Below are 16,843 nucleotides of genomic sequence, written 5' to 3' on the forward strand. Positions count from 1 at the left end.
CTGAGTTCTACAGAACAACCGTTCCTTGGACCTTATACAAACAGAACTTTGTCTCAAAACAATTGAGATAGCCTAATTTCATGTTGTAACACAACATAATGTGAAAAAGCAAGAGGACTGAATCCTTTCTGAAAACTCTGTACAAACAGACTGACCAAAAGCGGAGCTACATTCTTTCTGGGGGATGAAACTTTCGTAATTTCCCCCCCCGTAATTGGCCGTCTGTAAACCAAAACCACAACCCTTGTACTGCACCATACTCTCCCAATCTAAGCTACACTATTACCATGTTATTTAATGACCAGATGAAGAGTAGCTGCTGTTTCAACAAGTATATGAAGATCCAAATTAATACAAAAGGCAGAGCGATGATCAGCCTCAACCAATTTAGGTCAACCTTTTTTAAGAGAACTACACCCAATTTAAAACTAAAGATTGGTTATGGTGTAGGGCTCAATGTCGACGCAGGTAATATTTGAAATAATTCTAAACACCTTTTGGATTGGTCATAGAACTAAGTGAAATGTCCCAAAAGAGCAAAACACACAACACTTAAGCAAACAAAGTATCGGAAATATTTCTGATAGAATTCAGGGTTTTTGCCCTTCATACACATCTTCTGAGTCAGACTTCCAGTCATCGCACGGGATGACATGGGAAACTAACTTCTTTCATACTGTACACAAATACATAAAAATGGTATCTACTAGTACAATAAACACAAGCAAGGAGAGGGAGGTTCTGATCTGCTTTAAAAAAGAAAATGGAGCCAGGTCTTGGCAAAATACAATTTCATAGAATGTCTGAAAACCTTAGCCACTCATTTAAATGTCAATACATTTTACAGCTCAAAAAAAAAGAAAAAAAGAAATCTTTGGGTGGGTGATGGTTTATTTCTTGAAAATATTACTTTACTTACATAATATTTTACCGTTGACAAAAAAAACAGTACAAAGCCTACTGAGCAATAGAAAACCATCCACATTTAGGTATACAAGTTACTCTGTGCTTCGCTGACTTTGGCAAACCTTCGTAGGGCATCTGCGCTCGGACAAGGCTCCAACTGATGGCACAAGGTGGGTGGTAGAACAGCAAAAGGAAGATAAACACACACCTGTTAAGAAAAATACTCCATAATTCCAGTGATACCAGGATACAGTACAGTACTCACTTTAACCAACTTGCTTAGACTCGTCAGAGCCGGTTTGTAGGTTTCCATGGTGACTGTGTCAGGGCCAATGACGTCTGTGTAACATTGGTAAAGAACAGCTGGAATCCGATGGACTTGGCAGTGGCTCAGAACTGAGAAAAGAAAAGAGATCAATATTAATATTTGGGTCATGTGTGAAAGGAAAAAAAACGATATTGACATCTCTCCTAAACCCACGGAAGGTACAGTCAGTACAGTTTGGTGGTACCTGCAGCTGGTAGGCCAGTTAGGATGTTGGGCTGCTCTAGTGCAGGGCAGAGTGCTTGGTCTTTGAATGCACTGCTCTTGAGAGAACGAAGGAAGGGCACAGCACTACCATAGAGGTTGTCAGGAGTTTTGTACTCAGCCACAGGGCTGTCCGACAGCACCATCACATTGAGTCCTCTATTCAGTAGGGAGCCAAACACCTAGAACAATTGGCAAACAAAGTACAGACAGGGTTAGTTTGATCACCACAGTCCCCCTAATTATATCCTTAAATAATGTGATGCAGGGCGTCAGCAGTATATTTGTTTTTCTTCATGTAGACCTTTCTAATATTATGTAGGACCGAGTTTTTGTAGCACACATTAAAATATTCAAATAACAATTACAGTGCAGCTCGTAAGTATGTGCAGTGACAAGTTGCTTTGGCTCTGTATTCCAGCACTTTGGAAAAAGGTTCAAGTGGAGAATGTCAGCTTTAATTTTAGGGTAAAGCGTGGAGGAATTACAGACATTTTACACATTTTGGGGGTACTTCCAGGCTGAGCAAGTAATGTGAAAAGAGGCAGAACAGCTGGGAGGAGGTCCTGAATGAACGCTCCCAAGCTCACTGTTATGCAATGCCATAATCACCAATTGGACATCACAAAATTGAGAGGATATTACAATAATCATCTACCAAGGTGTCGAATACTCCCCAAAAAAATATTTCCTCAGGTCAAACTGAGTAGCCAGTTCCTAGTGGAATCACAGTGATCATCAAACCCTACAACACAACCATGAAAACCCAAGAGCATTACCTTGTCGGCCCATTGAAACAGCTGGTCCTCAGCAACATAACAAGTGCTTTGGCACATCAGAACCTACAAAACATAAACACAATATCATGTTGAATAAGTAGGAGCGCCAATAACAGCCAGGAATGAACCAGTGCCAAGTAGCAGTTGGTTAAAGATTAGATTAAGAGTCATGTACGCAAAAAAAAAAAACAACAGACAAGGTATATTAGTTTCAGTGGCTTAGACTCCTACACCACTAAGAACACATTGTGTTTCACCAGGCCCTTACTGACGGGTTGTCTCTATGTCGGTAGAAGCGACAAGCTGGCTCTCCAGGTAGTGGGGGCTGTCTACTGGTGCATCTACTCTTCTCATTCCACAGTGACACATGGCCCACTGCATCCCAGCTCTCAGTGTTCAATACATATGCAGACAGAAATCCTGAAAAGAAACGGGAAAGGACGCTTGACATTTCTGGGCAAAGCATAAATAAGCACAGAAAGAGATACAGTCGTCTCAGTGGAATGTACCTGATGCATTAGGGCCGACTGCAATGATGAGGTCTGAACACTGCAACGTGCAGTTGCCTGAGCTTACCGATTGCGTGACATCTGGGTACCACTCAATATAGACCTCCCTGTTAAGTAAGAACAGTTCAGTCAAAATCATACGTTTACTTAATGCTTGCACACTGCCCATTTGAAAACGCACAAAGACAAAAAAGTATTGGATATTTCAATGGCACAAACTGGTATCTAGCAAGCTAACGAAACTGAAAGTCAGCTATTTCACGTTCCGTTTCAAATAAGTACTGATTCAGTTTGAAAATAACTACCTCTTTTCTTCTATTTCTCTGCGAATTTGCTCATCTTCCTCGTTTTCATCATCCAGCTCATCGTCGTCTTCTTCCACAGCACGTGAATAAACTGATAAAACTTCTCCGAAAAACGTGGCCATCTTTTTATGTGTAGCTATTTGGTAACAAGCTAATGAGTAGGGGAAAAATAAACTGAAAATATATGGATGGCTAGCTACTTCCTTGTTGTCGTCTTCTTCTTGTTCTTGTACAGACGTTGCGTTGTGTTTTGCTGCCTTTCTCTGGGCGGAGAGTGAATTGCATATTTGAAAGAGCCTTGATTATCTTAATCACACATAATTAATCAGAAGTCTAACCCCTACTTATGTTCCTGTAGTTTGCATGATCATTCCAAATCAGAAATTTGAACCAATGAAATTGTTAAAATTATGCTGTTTTAGCGCTGTTTGAAAAAACAGCCTAGAACGATAAGGGTGTTTTTTGGGATGGTCCAATCCACTGTCCTAAATGAGTCCTTTCCTCCTGGTTACACTATTGACCATATCCCCAGAGTATCCCACTAAGAATGAGTTGTGATGCTAACATTTACAACAGCAAATGTTAATTTATTCTGAAACAAATTACTGGGTTTTTGTCTTTGGAGATATTAGTCATGAAAGATGTCCAGCCTCCTCAATCACTTTTTGTAGGAACTATTTACAGGACCCCTGGGCCACACAGTGTGTTCCCAGAATTCTTATGGGACCTTGTTGTCATGGCAGACAATATTCAAATGTTGGTAATATACACATGTCCAAAAGGCCTTTGAAGCTATAACTGACTCTTTGGATTTGGTCTGGTGTTTTGGGACCTATAAATTGATACAGTTATACCTTGGATTTAGTTTTGTTCTGTGAAATAGGCATTGGGTATCTAAAAGTTTGTCCTTATAATCCTGGAATATCAGAACGCCATCTTATTAAGTTTACCGTCACAAGAACCAACTGACATACCCCAACAAAGAACTTTCATAAGCCACACTATAAATTCACAGATAAGTTTCAAGAATCCCTCCACCAATTCCAGAACATCAGAGTAAATACATCTGTTAACAATCTAACCAAGAATCTAGACTTAACCTGGCCTAATTTCTTAGATGCAGTCGTGCCACAATTTTTTTTACAAATGTGCAAAAATACAGCAACAGAAAATACCAGAGCAATACATGAAATCGCTAGAAAATTGGAAGGGAAATGGAGCTCCACAAAGAAATACTAGCCTGAATTCCAAAGTGCCCAGATCTGCTCGATCAGCTTCCTTTTCCTACCTAATTAAGGAGGACAAAATCTATCCAGTGACTTTTATACATTTGCAAAGTATATTAAAGACCTATATTCCTCAAGTGAACATCAAGTGAATTCATGATCATTACAAAACTAAGATCATGATCATTAAAAAACTAATAATGGACCCTCCTCCAGGGACGTTGCTATGCCTATTTTAGGGGGGATTTAGCCTAATAACATGAAAAGGATGGAGTTCGACTCTGGTTTAACAGGGTTTTTTTTACTCACATTATTACAGTATATACAAATTGTTTAGCTACGTATTTTAATAGCTAACTATCCGGTAGCTCCCAGTGCTGCTAAGCTAACGCTAGCTTGGCTAGTTCCCCAAGGAAAAAGGAAGTTGAACATGGATTTAGCGCTTTATTCTACAGGCAAAAATATTTCTGGCTAACGTTTCTTACTCGTGTTGTCGCCATTGCATTTAGCTAGTTCTATGAATTTTCAGGTCACTGTGTCTAAGAATTGCATCAGATCGCCTAAATGCGCATTCATTTGATTAGGAAAGACATAACCCGCTGTCTTATTTTTAGAATGTTAGGGGGGCTATGGTGATTTTTTTAATGTTACCCAGTGCAGCTTTAAATTGATAATGTATATTATTCATAATAGTTAGCGTGAAAGGAAATAACAAATGCATAGCCAGGCTGGCCTTAATGGTCTCATCTTCTGTCTGGCAATCTGTCCAGCCTGGCTATGGATATATTAAATTTCATATGAACTATTATGAAAAATATACAGTGGGGAGAACAAGTATTTGATACACTGCCAATTTGGCAGGTTTTCACAATTACAAAGCATGTAGAAGTCTGTTATTTTTATCATAGGTACTCTTCAACTGTGAGTGATGGAATCTAAAACAAAAATCCATAAAATCCCATTGTATGATTTTTAAGTAACATTTGCATTTTATTGAATGACATAAGTATTTCATACATCAGAAAAGCGAACTTAACATTTGGTACAGAAACCTTTGTTCATACGTTTCCTGTAGTTCTTGACCAGGTTTGCACACACTGCAGCAGGGATTTTGGCCTACTCCTCCATACAGACCTTCTCCAGATCCTTCAGGTTTCGGGGCTGTCGCTGAGCAATACAGACTTTCAGCTCCCTCGAAAGATTTTCTATTGGGTTCAGGTCTGGAGACTGGCTAGGCCACTCCAGGACCTTGAGATGCTTCTTACGGAGCCACTCCTTAGTTGCCCTGGCTGTGTGTTTCGGGTCGTTGTCATGCTGGAATACCCAGCCACGACCCATCTTCAATGCTCTTACTAAGGGAAGGAGGTTGTTGGCCAAGATCTCGCAATACATGGCCCCATCCATCCTCCCCACAATACGGTGCAATCGTTCTGTCCCCTTTGCAGAAAAGCATCCCCAAAGAATGATGTTTCCACCTCCATGCTTCACGGTTGGGATGGTGTTCTTGGGGTTGTACTCATCCTTCTTCTTCCTCCAAACACAGCGAGTGGTTTAGACCAAAAAGCTCTATTTTTGTCTCATCAGGCCACATGACCTTCTCGCCATTCCTCTTCTGGATCATCCAGATGGTCTTTGGCAAACTTCAGACGGGCCTGGACATGTGATGGCTTGAGCAGGGGGACCTTGCGTGCGCTGCATGATTTTAATCCATGATGGCTTAGTGTGTTACTAATGGTTTTCTTTGAGACTGTCGTCCCAGCTCTCTTCAGGTCATTGACCAGTTCCTGCCGTGTAGTTCTGGGCTGGTCCCTCACCTACCTCATGATCATTGATGCCCCACAAGGTGAGATCTTGCATGGAGCCCCAGACTGAGGGACATTGACCGTCATCTTGAACTTCTTCCATTTTCTAATAATTGCGCCAACAGTTGTTGCCTTCTCACCAAGCTGCTTGCCTATTGTCCTGTAGCCCATCCCAGCCTTGTGCAGGTCTACAATTTTATCCCTGATGTCCTTACACAGCTCTATGGTCTTGGCCATTGTGGAGAGGTTGGAGTCTGTTTGAGTGTGTGGACAGGTGTCTTTTATACAGGTAACGAGTTCAAATGATAAAAATGACAGACCTCTACATGCTTCGTAAGTAGGAAAACCTGCAAAATCGGCAGTGTATCAAATACTTTTTCTCCCCACTGTCAATTATTGATTATGATTATAAATTGACTAACGCATGTATATACAGATATATAACACATTGAAACAAATGCACATTGGATTGTTGTGGAACTCAAAATGTTAACTGTCCCATATTATTCTATGCACACCAGATAATTAGTAACTTTAACTGTAAAATAAGTAACTTTATAAAATAAGTAACTTTATTAGTATATCAGTATGCAATTCCTTAACTCTCATACTGTTATTGTTTTAAACTAGCCTATAATATGACAGTGTAATAGAATTTCTGAAATATAGTTACACTTTTGGTTTTGGTCTGCCACCCCAAGATTTTCACTGACCCAATCTGACCACACCTGTGGAAAATTTCTGGGGGGTGCCGCTGTCTTGAAGTACACATCCGTGCATGTTTTTTGGGTCAGGATAGACAAAAACTTTGCTGGCTACAACCTTCAGTAGCTACGTTATAGTAAGCCTAAAATAAAACTGTTTATATTGCCACTATTTCTGGTGGTTTTTCGAAGTACGCATCCGTGCATACATTTTTTATATAATATAGGCTAGATTAAAACCCCTTAGGCAGTAAAAGAGTAGGGGTCTCCACAATCTAGTCTTTCCACTTGACAAAAAAGTCAGTTATAATCACCTATATAGAGAGTTATTGTATCAATGTAATTCACAAATGAAAGAAAAACGATAAAATTGAAATAGCCATGAAATAGCTTTGTCTGTGTTAAGTTCATATTCAGTCTCGCTAGAAATTGCTCAAATCTTATGACTAAAGTAGTAAGCATATTACTGGCTAATAAGTTGTTAAGACAGCCAGTGGCAAATCCATACATTTCATAGATGCTATTTGTGGTGGAGGTAAACTTAAGAAGAAATGTAAGTCAGTGTTAACACAATGTTTAATGGTGTCTAGCGAAATGTTCAAACTTGGCATGATGTTAATGATGTTAAAGGACTCATAAAAAAAGTTAAACATTGATCTGGAAACAATTTATTATCAGCCAAAATTAAGGTTGCCTTGCCAGCGGCCCCCAAGCCCGGGAGACACAAAAGCCAGGGGGACTGGGGGTCCTCCCCAATGAGGTTTTGAGTGTCAGACACTTAATTTCCTGCATTCTGGTGAATTTTTATCCATCAATTTCAAAGTCCTCTGCTACTCTCAACATGAATGTAATGGAAATAGAGTAAACAAGAGTAAATAATAGTCGCATCAATTATATTAAAGATTAAAACATCAGATCATAGACATAGGCAAGAAGTTTGGTCTTTCAAATGTATTTGAAAGAAGCAAGATCCCACCCAGGAAGGATGGGGTATCCTTGCTTTTTCTGTTGCTGATCCCAAGCTCTGGAATAGTCTCCCATCCCACATTAAGTTTCATTCCACCATTGGCAACTTTAACTCAAATTTGAAGACCCACCTTTTTTCTCTTGCTTTTAGTTCAGGCTGAAGTTGTCCCTTGGTTGTCCACTCCACTTATTTCAAACGTCCTCATACTGTTTTAATCTGTTGCTGGTTTTATTAAATTTCACCTAACTTATTGTATTACTTTGATCTTGATTTTTATCATTTTTGTTGTCTTAAGTGTTTTCCATTTTAGTTTTTCCCTCTATTATACATACTATTGTATTATATTATGTATTGTTGCCTTTTATGTATTATTCCTTTAATCATGTATACAGAACTGGCAGCATGGTGGGCATTGCCCCTCAGCGAGAATGCATTCCCCCCCCAAAAAATGTTTTGGGTAATATGCTTCCCTTTACTTGAATTCACTAATTACTGTAGGCTAGCTCTCTTGCCTTCATCTGCAAATGAGATCGAAGATGTGCTTTACATCAAATAAGCTACAATGTGTAACTACCAAAGGCATCGCCAGGATCACAATATTCGGGGCTCAGCCCACCCTACCGCCCCGCCCGGGACAGAAAGTAAAGGGTTTTAAATGTACATGCGGAACATTTGTACACGTCTACATTGTCATAATGCGCGATCGGAATTATAGTTGAATAGATCAGGGTTTATTTTTTAATTATTATTATTATTAACGACGCCATGTTAACTACTGTAGTTACTAAAAGCTTTCGAATTTGACTGACCGCTTTGTATTTTGCTAGTATACGGCTTCAGCAGGCTGTGCATGCAAAAATTATTTGCTTTCCGTCACTCGTGCTGAAGTTACTACTCAATATTGATTTGTAGGATTAATGCCCACCCATGGAAATCAACAAGTTGATTAAATAAATAAACGTAAATAAATAAACGTGACTTGAACTTCCACGAAGTGCGATATTGGTTACATTTCTCTCACACATACACACAGCTCGCGCGCGGAGAGTGCGGGTCTTCTGCCCACAGGGCTGGCAACATTTGTATCTGGGTGAACCGCACTTGTAAACGTTACCACGCGTCTCCTCTGTGAGTCGCCGTAACCAGGGCAACGATGACGTTGAATGACAGTCCACACGCCTGTCATTCTGAGTTACTACTACTCACTGTCTCATGAAACTTTTGGTTTGATTATTTCTCATGTCAATCCAAGCTTGTGAAAATTTAGTGCTTGCATTAGTGTAGATGTGCACGAAAAATAGTAGGATGTGCACAAAAATACGGGAGAAATCGCGTCCCGTATTGATTCTGTAAGGGACAGTGCATTTTATTTTTCAGTACTGGACGATCCCGTATTATACAGGACCCAACCCCCAGTTCCCCAGTATATATATCCAACCCCCAGTTCCCCACAGACATTTTTGAAGTTTCACATGAAAATATTTACAAAAAGGTGCGGTGTGTACTCAGTTTTGTGAGATACCGTACATCCTATTGCTGATGTCTGTTGGAAATACATTGTCAATTTCCACTGCAATGCAGATGGCACAAAGCTGAACATTGCAATGAAACATGGTAACCCACAACTTGCCAACCCTGGAAACCTTTGTATCAAACATCCATATATATTTTTTTGAAGTAATTCACTATGATTTGCAGCCAGATCTCACAATGAACTAAGACAGCTGCACTGACAACTCCACAAAAAATACAGGATTACAGATATAGGCAGGTGCTGTTTACATTACACTGCTGCATCTCCAGTTCTGAAAGTTTAAAGTAGGGATATTCAAATCTTACCTTACGAGGGTTGGAGCCTGCTGGTATTCTATTATACCTCATCATTAATTGCACCAAGCTGGGGTCCCAGGTCAAAATAAGATCCTGATTAGGGTGTTGGAGCAGGCTTTGAGGTGCCGTTTCACAAATTGTTATAGTTTAGTTAGGTTGCAAATAAATTAGGTGCTGTACAATTGTTGAGCTATTCTTCAAAACCTCAAATAATGCAAAGAAAAATGTATATTCATTTTTCAACAACAAAGTTTGTTCTGTGTTGGAATGTAACAGACACTGGAATGGAAAGGCTGCCATACATGTAGAGATGCTGATTTAAGAAAAATTGAGTGGTCTGTATATCCAAATATCTATATTTCAACCAGGTTAGTGGTGCACAAATCCCATTATGTTCATGTGCTTCCCACTTGGAAGAAATGTCTTAACTAATTCCATTATCTTTCTCAAAATAAACGATGCATGAATACAATGAGTGGAGAAAAATCATTATCTTGAAGATTCTCTTTGCTATGATAAGCACTATCAAATGCTAAGTAAATTTGAAAAATTGCAAACAATCTTCCCAGTCGTTTATTAAAAAATATATATACACAGTAACAAACAAAAAAACACAAGCAACCATGTTACCAGACAACAGGTTAATTTTTCAAGGGAGTACCTTTACCCTTCACTTCAGAGAACACCCTATCGAACGTTTTACAAGAGAATACAAATGAGAATTTAAATGTTGGAGCATTTAAAAAGATATCCCTCCCAGTTCCAATCCAGTCTTCCGTTTGGTGACCCAGCTTTGTCAACCTCAATTCACAGAATTGGAAGGCGCTCCTCATAACTACAACCATGAGATTTAAAGAAAGTCAGCTCTCAATTCCCTTTGCGTTCTCTCAGATAATGTCTAAAATTGAACACCGCTGGGCTGTGTTGCTCAACTGTGTTCATTTGGCATCAGATGTTGGCATCTTGTCTTTCTGAAGCATCGCATGACATGGAGCCAGGCTTTCACCTCTTCCCCATAATGAAGCTGGGAGCCTCCGCATCATCCTCAGCCTCTCCGTCCTGATCATCTGCTTCACTGCTGGAGGATTTCTCCAAATCTAAGGACACAATGAATCCAAATAAGTCAGCCATCTCACTTTCCACATAGGGAATCTACTGGGCCAGGCTCAGCTCTATAGATCTTTGAGCTGTTTTACGAAACCGTTACATTGTTTCACTTAATTGCTCAGTCTGTGAGATCACAAATAATTATAATAGATTAAATTATAAATCGATAGATTAGAACACTGAATGCTGATTCGCTGAAAAACAATGATATATTTAAGCAATAAGGCATAAGGGCATGTGATTTTTGGGCCAAAACACATTGCAGTGCCTACATACAGAACTTAGGCATTGGTTTTTTGGAATTATACCACAACCCCCACCGCCCCCAAGCTGCCTTATTGTTTTAATATACTGGGAACCAACGCAAATAGGACAGTTATGTGATGTCAATCTTTGTATACATAAGCAATAGGGCAAGAGCCGGTGTGGAATTTGGCCGATATACCACAGCTAAGAGCAGTTCTTAGGTACAACACATTGCATTGAGTGCCTAGAAACAGCACCTAGTCATGGGATGCTGGCAATATACAGCAAACCCTTGATGTGCCTTATTGCTTTTATGAACAAGTTTATGACACCATATGCCAACTTGTTTTACTGCTCTAATAGCCTCTGGTTTTATAAAAGCAAGACATCTCACAGGTTTGTGATATATTGCATATCTATCTCTAGATAGTGTCAATAAGCAGACCAGTACAGTAGCCAGAGGCACGCAGCTTCATCTATAATTTATAGAATTACTTCAAAAAGACAGTGGCCAGCAGTCAATTGTCTTTCTACCTTGTGTATTGGTATAATCCTTTTTTGTGTTAATTTGAAACTCTGTTCATTTACCTTGACCTTTGGTAGCCTCTTCCTTGGCTTTCTTTGCCATGTTCTTCTTCTGCTTCAACTTTTCCCTGAAATACACATGACCATCAGAAAATACAACATTCAGAGCAGACTATTTTATATTTTTGTTTGGTACTTTAATTCACCAACCTTTTCTTCTTGCGTTTGGCTGTTCTTTCATCAGCCGCCTGCTGGTTTTGTGCCACCTTGTCAATATATTCCAAATCCATCTTTTGCTGCAAGAATAAAGGAAACAGCTTGTTATAGGTAAAGCTAACAACTGCTTTTCATGAGAAATTATTGTCACCTGCCCTTGGGAAAAGATGCCAACCTTCTCTGTCATCTTGTCCAGGAAGTCCTGTCTCTGATACTCTCGTCGGCGAAGGTGCCTGTACACATGGAACTCTCCACTGCCAGCACCTGCACTGGAGCCTGGATGATGAGATTCATAAGGTCACTTCACATTTATCCACTGTCATCAATATCCTTCATAACCCAGCACATCAACCTACTCCCTCATATTTGTTGCTACTCCCTCATATTTCTTATTCTATTTTCTTGGTTAACCCAGAAGTCTCAATTGTCCATCAGGTCCTTGGTTACCTCCCAGACCTCCGCAGTTACTTAGTTGGACCAGATGGCCAGCTCCACATCTTTCACAATGATAGGCTCTTTGAAACTTAAAATGCTTTAGCAATTTTTCTCTAACTCACTGACTTTTTTTCTGCATAGTTGTTGTATGTTAACAAGCAGCATGTAAAAAGTATTAAAGAAATCTATGGAGACAAGTCAAATACAAAACCCACCTCCAAAGCATTCCCTAGACAGGCAGGCTAGGTACATTTTAGTTTTAATATAAGTTTACAAAGTTCTGCATCCAATTACAATTTAGTAGATGCAGCAACACAAAATGTGTGCCTGCAAGCAGTGCAAGCTAAAATGTCAAATGCAATAACCACACAGAACCTGCCCAAAATCCAATTTTGCGTGAATATAACTGACATGGCAACATAGCAGAAGGTGTGAGGGAAATGAAAACAGCTTGGCTTCTAGGAATTTTGAGGAAGAATGTTAATCTGACAGCACAATGTACTTTGAGGAATTAAACAAAATATATATTTTGTTATGATGAAAAATATGTGTTCTAGACAAGTATGCCCATAACATCTACTGGCTGATTTGATCACATAGAACATTAGTAATTTGTTGGTTTGAGGGTTGAGCGTACAATCCCATTACCCAGCCCTAGTTCATATGTTGCTTTTGGTAATTCATCTAAAAACCCTGTGGCATGGAGAAGAGTTCCTGAGAGCTAATATTGCAAGATAACCACAGCAGGTTTTGAAAACCTTGCTTAGGCAGATTAATCACACTTATATACTCTGATTACAACTCGAGATGACACAAATTAATGCGGCATAGGTACACAAGGTAGCTAACACTAGTAGTTCTCAGGCTTACCCATCACATCCCGCACAAACTCTGGTGGAGCCCGTGGGTTCCATTCTTTTGGTCGTTCTGGAATAGGAGCAGGTTTATCCTGCAAACATACAACATCATTAGCTAACTAACATTAGCATAGTCTCCGTCTTTTGGCATTGCACCGGGACACAACAATTATTGGTTGATTTTCAGCTATGTTCTAGCTAACTAACCATTAGATAACATAACTAGCTCAACAATAGCCCTACAAAGCAGCTTTAAACAGCAAATATCCTGCCGCATACAGCAGGTTTTTTGGTTCAGTAGAAAAGGTTGTTTGGGTCGCCAAGATGAATCAACATGCGTTAACTATATTGTGAGTCAAGCAGCTCAAGAGAAACCATGTGCCATTATAGAACAGCGATACTTAGATATATCTAAATGCCCAAAAATACTACCCAAATTGCTGCTAGTTTACAGAATTTTTTTTTTAATTGCTGCTACAGTGTTATGTGTATTGTTGGTTTATTTTATTATTTGTCTGGCTATATTTTTGCTAATATATTCTTAACTCTCACTATGTAGTTGTTGGGTGCCACGTCACAAGAAATACATTTCCTTTCACACGATTCAAGACAGTTTTTTGTAACGTGCCAAATTCTTGTTTAGTCAATATATTATATTGCTTAAATCAGTAAAAGTAAAAGTCCTCAACTGGGTTTGGCTGTGTTCACCACTTTAGGGAAGTATATAATTAAGATCTAAGTAACCAGGTAAAGGGAGTTCAAAACTAACTGGTGATCAATTAAATAAAAAAGTGTAAATAATCAATTAAGGTCACTGGTTAGTTATGAACTCTGTTTACCTGGTCCACATACAGTTAATGTGAACGGGGCTCCAGTGTGACCACGCCCTCCTTTACCCCAATAAGTCCATACACACCCCCATACAGATAGACACACCCCATTTTCATTACAGGAAGGTCTAAAATTTGGGCTACCCTTGAACCAGCACCTGAGCAAGGAAGACTACGACAGCCCTCCTCTGCCCAGAAACCTGGTGTCCAACTTAGACTTGTAGACTAAGGGCAAACCCTACACAAGCCCTTTTTTTCTTCCACCACTGGTCTCTTGGCCATCCTAACCATCCAAGACGGCAGCTCCTGCTCAGTCGAAGCACTTCTGTCTCTCCTTTTGTGCCGACTTTGCAGACAGGTAATTGAGTACATTTTGATATTACTGGGTTGTGCGGTTGTCCCACCTAGCTTAAGGTGACCCCACGTCACGGTTTGCCCCGGGATTGCCCCTGTTTCAAGCTGGGTGTCCCGGGGTCCGACAAATATCGGTAAAACACTAAAACGTCCCGGTTTCAAGCTGGGTGTCCCGGGGTCCGACAAATATCTGTAAAACACTAAAACGTCCCGGTTTCAAGCTGGGTGTCCCGGGGTCCGACAAATATCTGTAAAACACTAAAACGTCCCGGTTTCAAGCTGGGTGTCCCGGGGTCCGACAAATATCTGTAAAACACTAAAACGTCCCAGTTTCAAGCTGGGTGTCCCGGGGTCCGACAAATATCGGTAAAACACTAAAACGTCCTGGTTTCCGACATTCACTACCAAATTGTTCTGTTTTTCACCACTATTAAAATAATAATAGTGTAATGTTTCCACATACGAGTCGGAGGCAAACAAACCACTGTGTAGCAAAGCAACAATTCTCATCAGCTCCACCAGCCACAAGCACGCATGATGACCAACATGAATGCATAAGCGCATACGTGTGCGCGTGCATTGATGTGCGGTTACACAAGGGTCCCGGTTTGGGGGTTTGACAATGTGGTCACCCTTACCTAGCTGTCTCAAGATTTAGGCACAGTCCAGGAGTGGATAATAACACTTAACATATAGCCTAGCTTGTATAGCCTTATAAGGACTTATCTAGTTAAACCTGTACTTGTACTTTTGCCCAAATAATTTTAAGAAAACTGATTTGCTAAACAAGACTGCAACCCAAAAATGTAAGTTAAATTCTAAAGGAGGGTCAATAAAAGGAACAATTTACTTAATGTTAAGGGGCACGTATACAGTATATCAGGTCAGGATAGATTTTTTTAAACTATTTAATATATCATTAGGGTAATTATTCTTATATAGGGGAGTTATAAAAGGGAATTACTATCTGAGGGAATTACAGACTTATTTCCATGATACTTGCTTTATTATACCACTATTTCAAATGGTCAGTGTATTATTAAACTGTATTAATTACATACATATTAATATTATGTGCGCTGATAACAGTTGTATTTAATTGGGTTAAAACATATACTTAAGCAATAAAACGTGTGGTATTTACCACGGCTACTGTAAGAGCTGTTAAAATACATATAGCTCCTTGTTGTGGTATATTGGCCTTATCATGAATATCATTACGTTTACAATAGTTATTGCTATTGTCAACTTTTTACCAATGCAGTAACACTTCACGTAGGCTTGTTATACGGTCTTAATGTGACCGAGTGCCTGCTAAATATGTACTGTACGCATGTACAGTAGATCGCGCCGCACACTGCTACACGAGAACACTTATTTAGCTTACTGTTGTTTGGCCGAAATTGTAGGCTGCTTCCAGAAGGGTCAATATTCAAATTTACACGCAGCAGAAGACATGTTTTGCCGGAACTCTAAGTCAGGTGGGACAGGCTAATGTTAACTACCCAAACCACAAATAAATAGGACTTATGCCTAGCTAGCTGTAGATTAACGTACAGAAATCATCAAACGCCAGAATCTACCCTGACACTTACAGGGTTTCTCATCAACCTCTCCAGCTTCAAGCGTTGCTCTTCAGCTGGGGTTTTGGCTATAATCAAAGGTTGAGATTCCTTTCCTGGAGGTTTCCCCGGTCGCTTTTCTTTCTCCTTGATCGCCGCCATGTTTCGAATGTTACGATACTCGACCAGCGTCATCCGCGTCTTGTGAACAACATTTAAAAAAAACTCTTCCGGGTCACGAAAATGTTGAACATTTCTAAATAAAATAGGTCAATGTATTACTTAAAAACGGACAAATTGAATGTATTCATTGTTTAAGAAAATGTACCTCTCAAAACTAACCCTAACAACAATTTATATTTGTTCATATTCAAGAGTAATTTCAATAAAAAGTGGATATTAAAACACATTCCATAGTCAAAATTCTGACAATGCGATTGAATGAATATGGAATACATATGGCCTCGTAGCTCAAAAACGATATGTGCCACAGTGAAAGCAATGTAGGAAATGTTCATGAGTGTATGCAGTAAGACAAACCTGTCTAATCATGGGGAATTGTGTGCTACATCTAGCAACACAAAATTTCCATACCCTCTATAGCCCCAAATGCAAAACACTGTAATAAACTATAGAGGGCATAAATACTGCCACATACAGAACAAATTGTCTATATGCTGCAGGGAAGGTATCATCAGTTGCAAATACATAGTGCCCCTTGATTTTCCAGCATATAATTAGTCTATACCGTCTCCTGAAAATATCCTACAATACATTCACTGCGGCATATATAATATTTCTTCAGTATAGGGCAATATTTAATATCCATTGAGTTACATTGTGGCCAATGGTATGGGCAGAGTAAAATACCAGCCACAATTGCAAATACATATTGCCCCTTGACTTTCCCGCATATTTTGAATCTATTGTCTCTCCTGAACATTTCCTATAAACATTCACTGCGGCGTATAGAATAGTTTTTTCTGTATGAGTCATTTGAGTTACACTGTGGCCAATGGTATGGGCAGTGTAAATGCCAGCAACAATTGCAAATACATAGTGCCCCTTGCTTTTTTAATATATAATCAATCTATACAGTCTCCTGAATATTTCCTACAATACATCCACTGCGGCATATATAATCGTTTTTGCTG

At 39.5% G+C, this 16,843-nt stretch overlaps 2 protein-coding genes across 2 annotated transcripts; both read right to left on the bottom strand.

Annotated features, from left to right (window-relative positions):
* Positions 1-875: 875 nt before the first annotated feature.
* Positions 876-3,176, bottom strand: psmg1 (proteasome (prosome, macropain) assembly chaperone 1). The gene is given in 7 exon segments (NM_001303968.1): positions 876-1,063; positions 1,172-1,302; positions 1,419-1,617; positions 2,215-2,277; positions 2,483-2,634; positions 2,724-2,830; positions 3,029-3,176. Coding segments are annotated over 7 exon segments (852 nt in total). The 5' UTR covers positions 3,151-3,176; the 3' UTR covers positions 876-985.
* A 6,933-nt stretch (positions 3,177-10,109) lies between these two features.
* prkrip1 (PRKR interacting protein 1) lies at positions 10,110-15,876 on the bottom strand. The gene is given in 6 exon segments (NM_001303970.1): positions 10,110-10,654; positions 11,499-11,563; positions 11,646-11,731; positions 11,827-11,927; positions 12,957-13,035; positions 15,723-15,876. Coding segments are annotated over 6 exon segments (555 nt in total). The 5' UTR covers positions 15,852-15,876; the 3' UTR covers positions 10,110-10,559.
* Between the last annotated feature and the right edge of the window lie 967 nt (positions 15,877-16,843).

This window comes from Esox lucius, chromosome 7 (genome assembly GCF_011004845.1).
Source record: "Esox lucius isolate fEsoLuc1 chromosome 7, fEsoLuc1.pri, whole genome shotgun sequence".
In the NCBI taxonomy this organism is placed as follows: domain Eukaryota; kingdom Metazoa; phylum Chordata; class Actinopteri; order Esociformes; family Esocidae; genus Esox; species Esox lucius.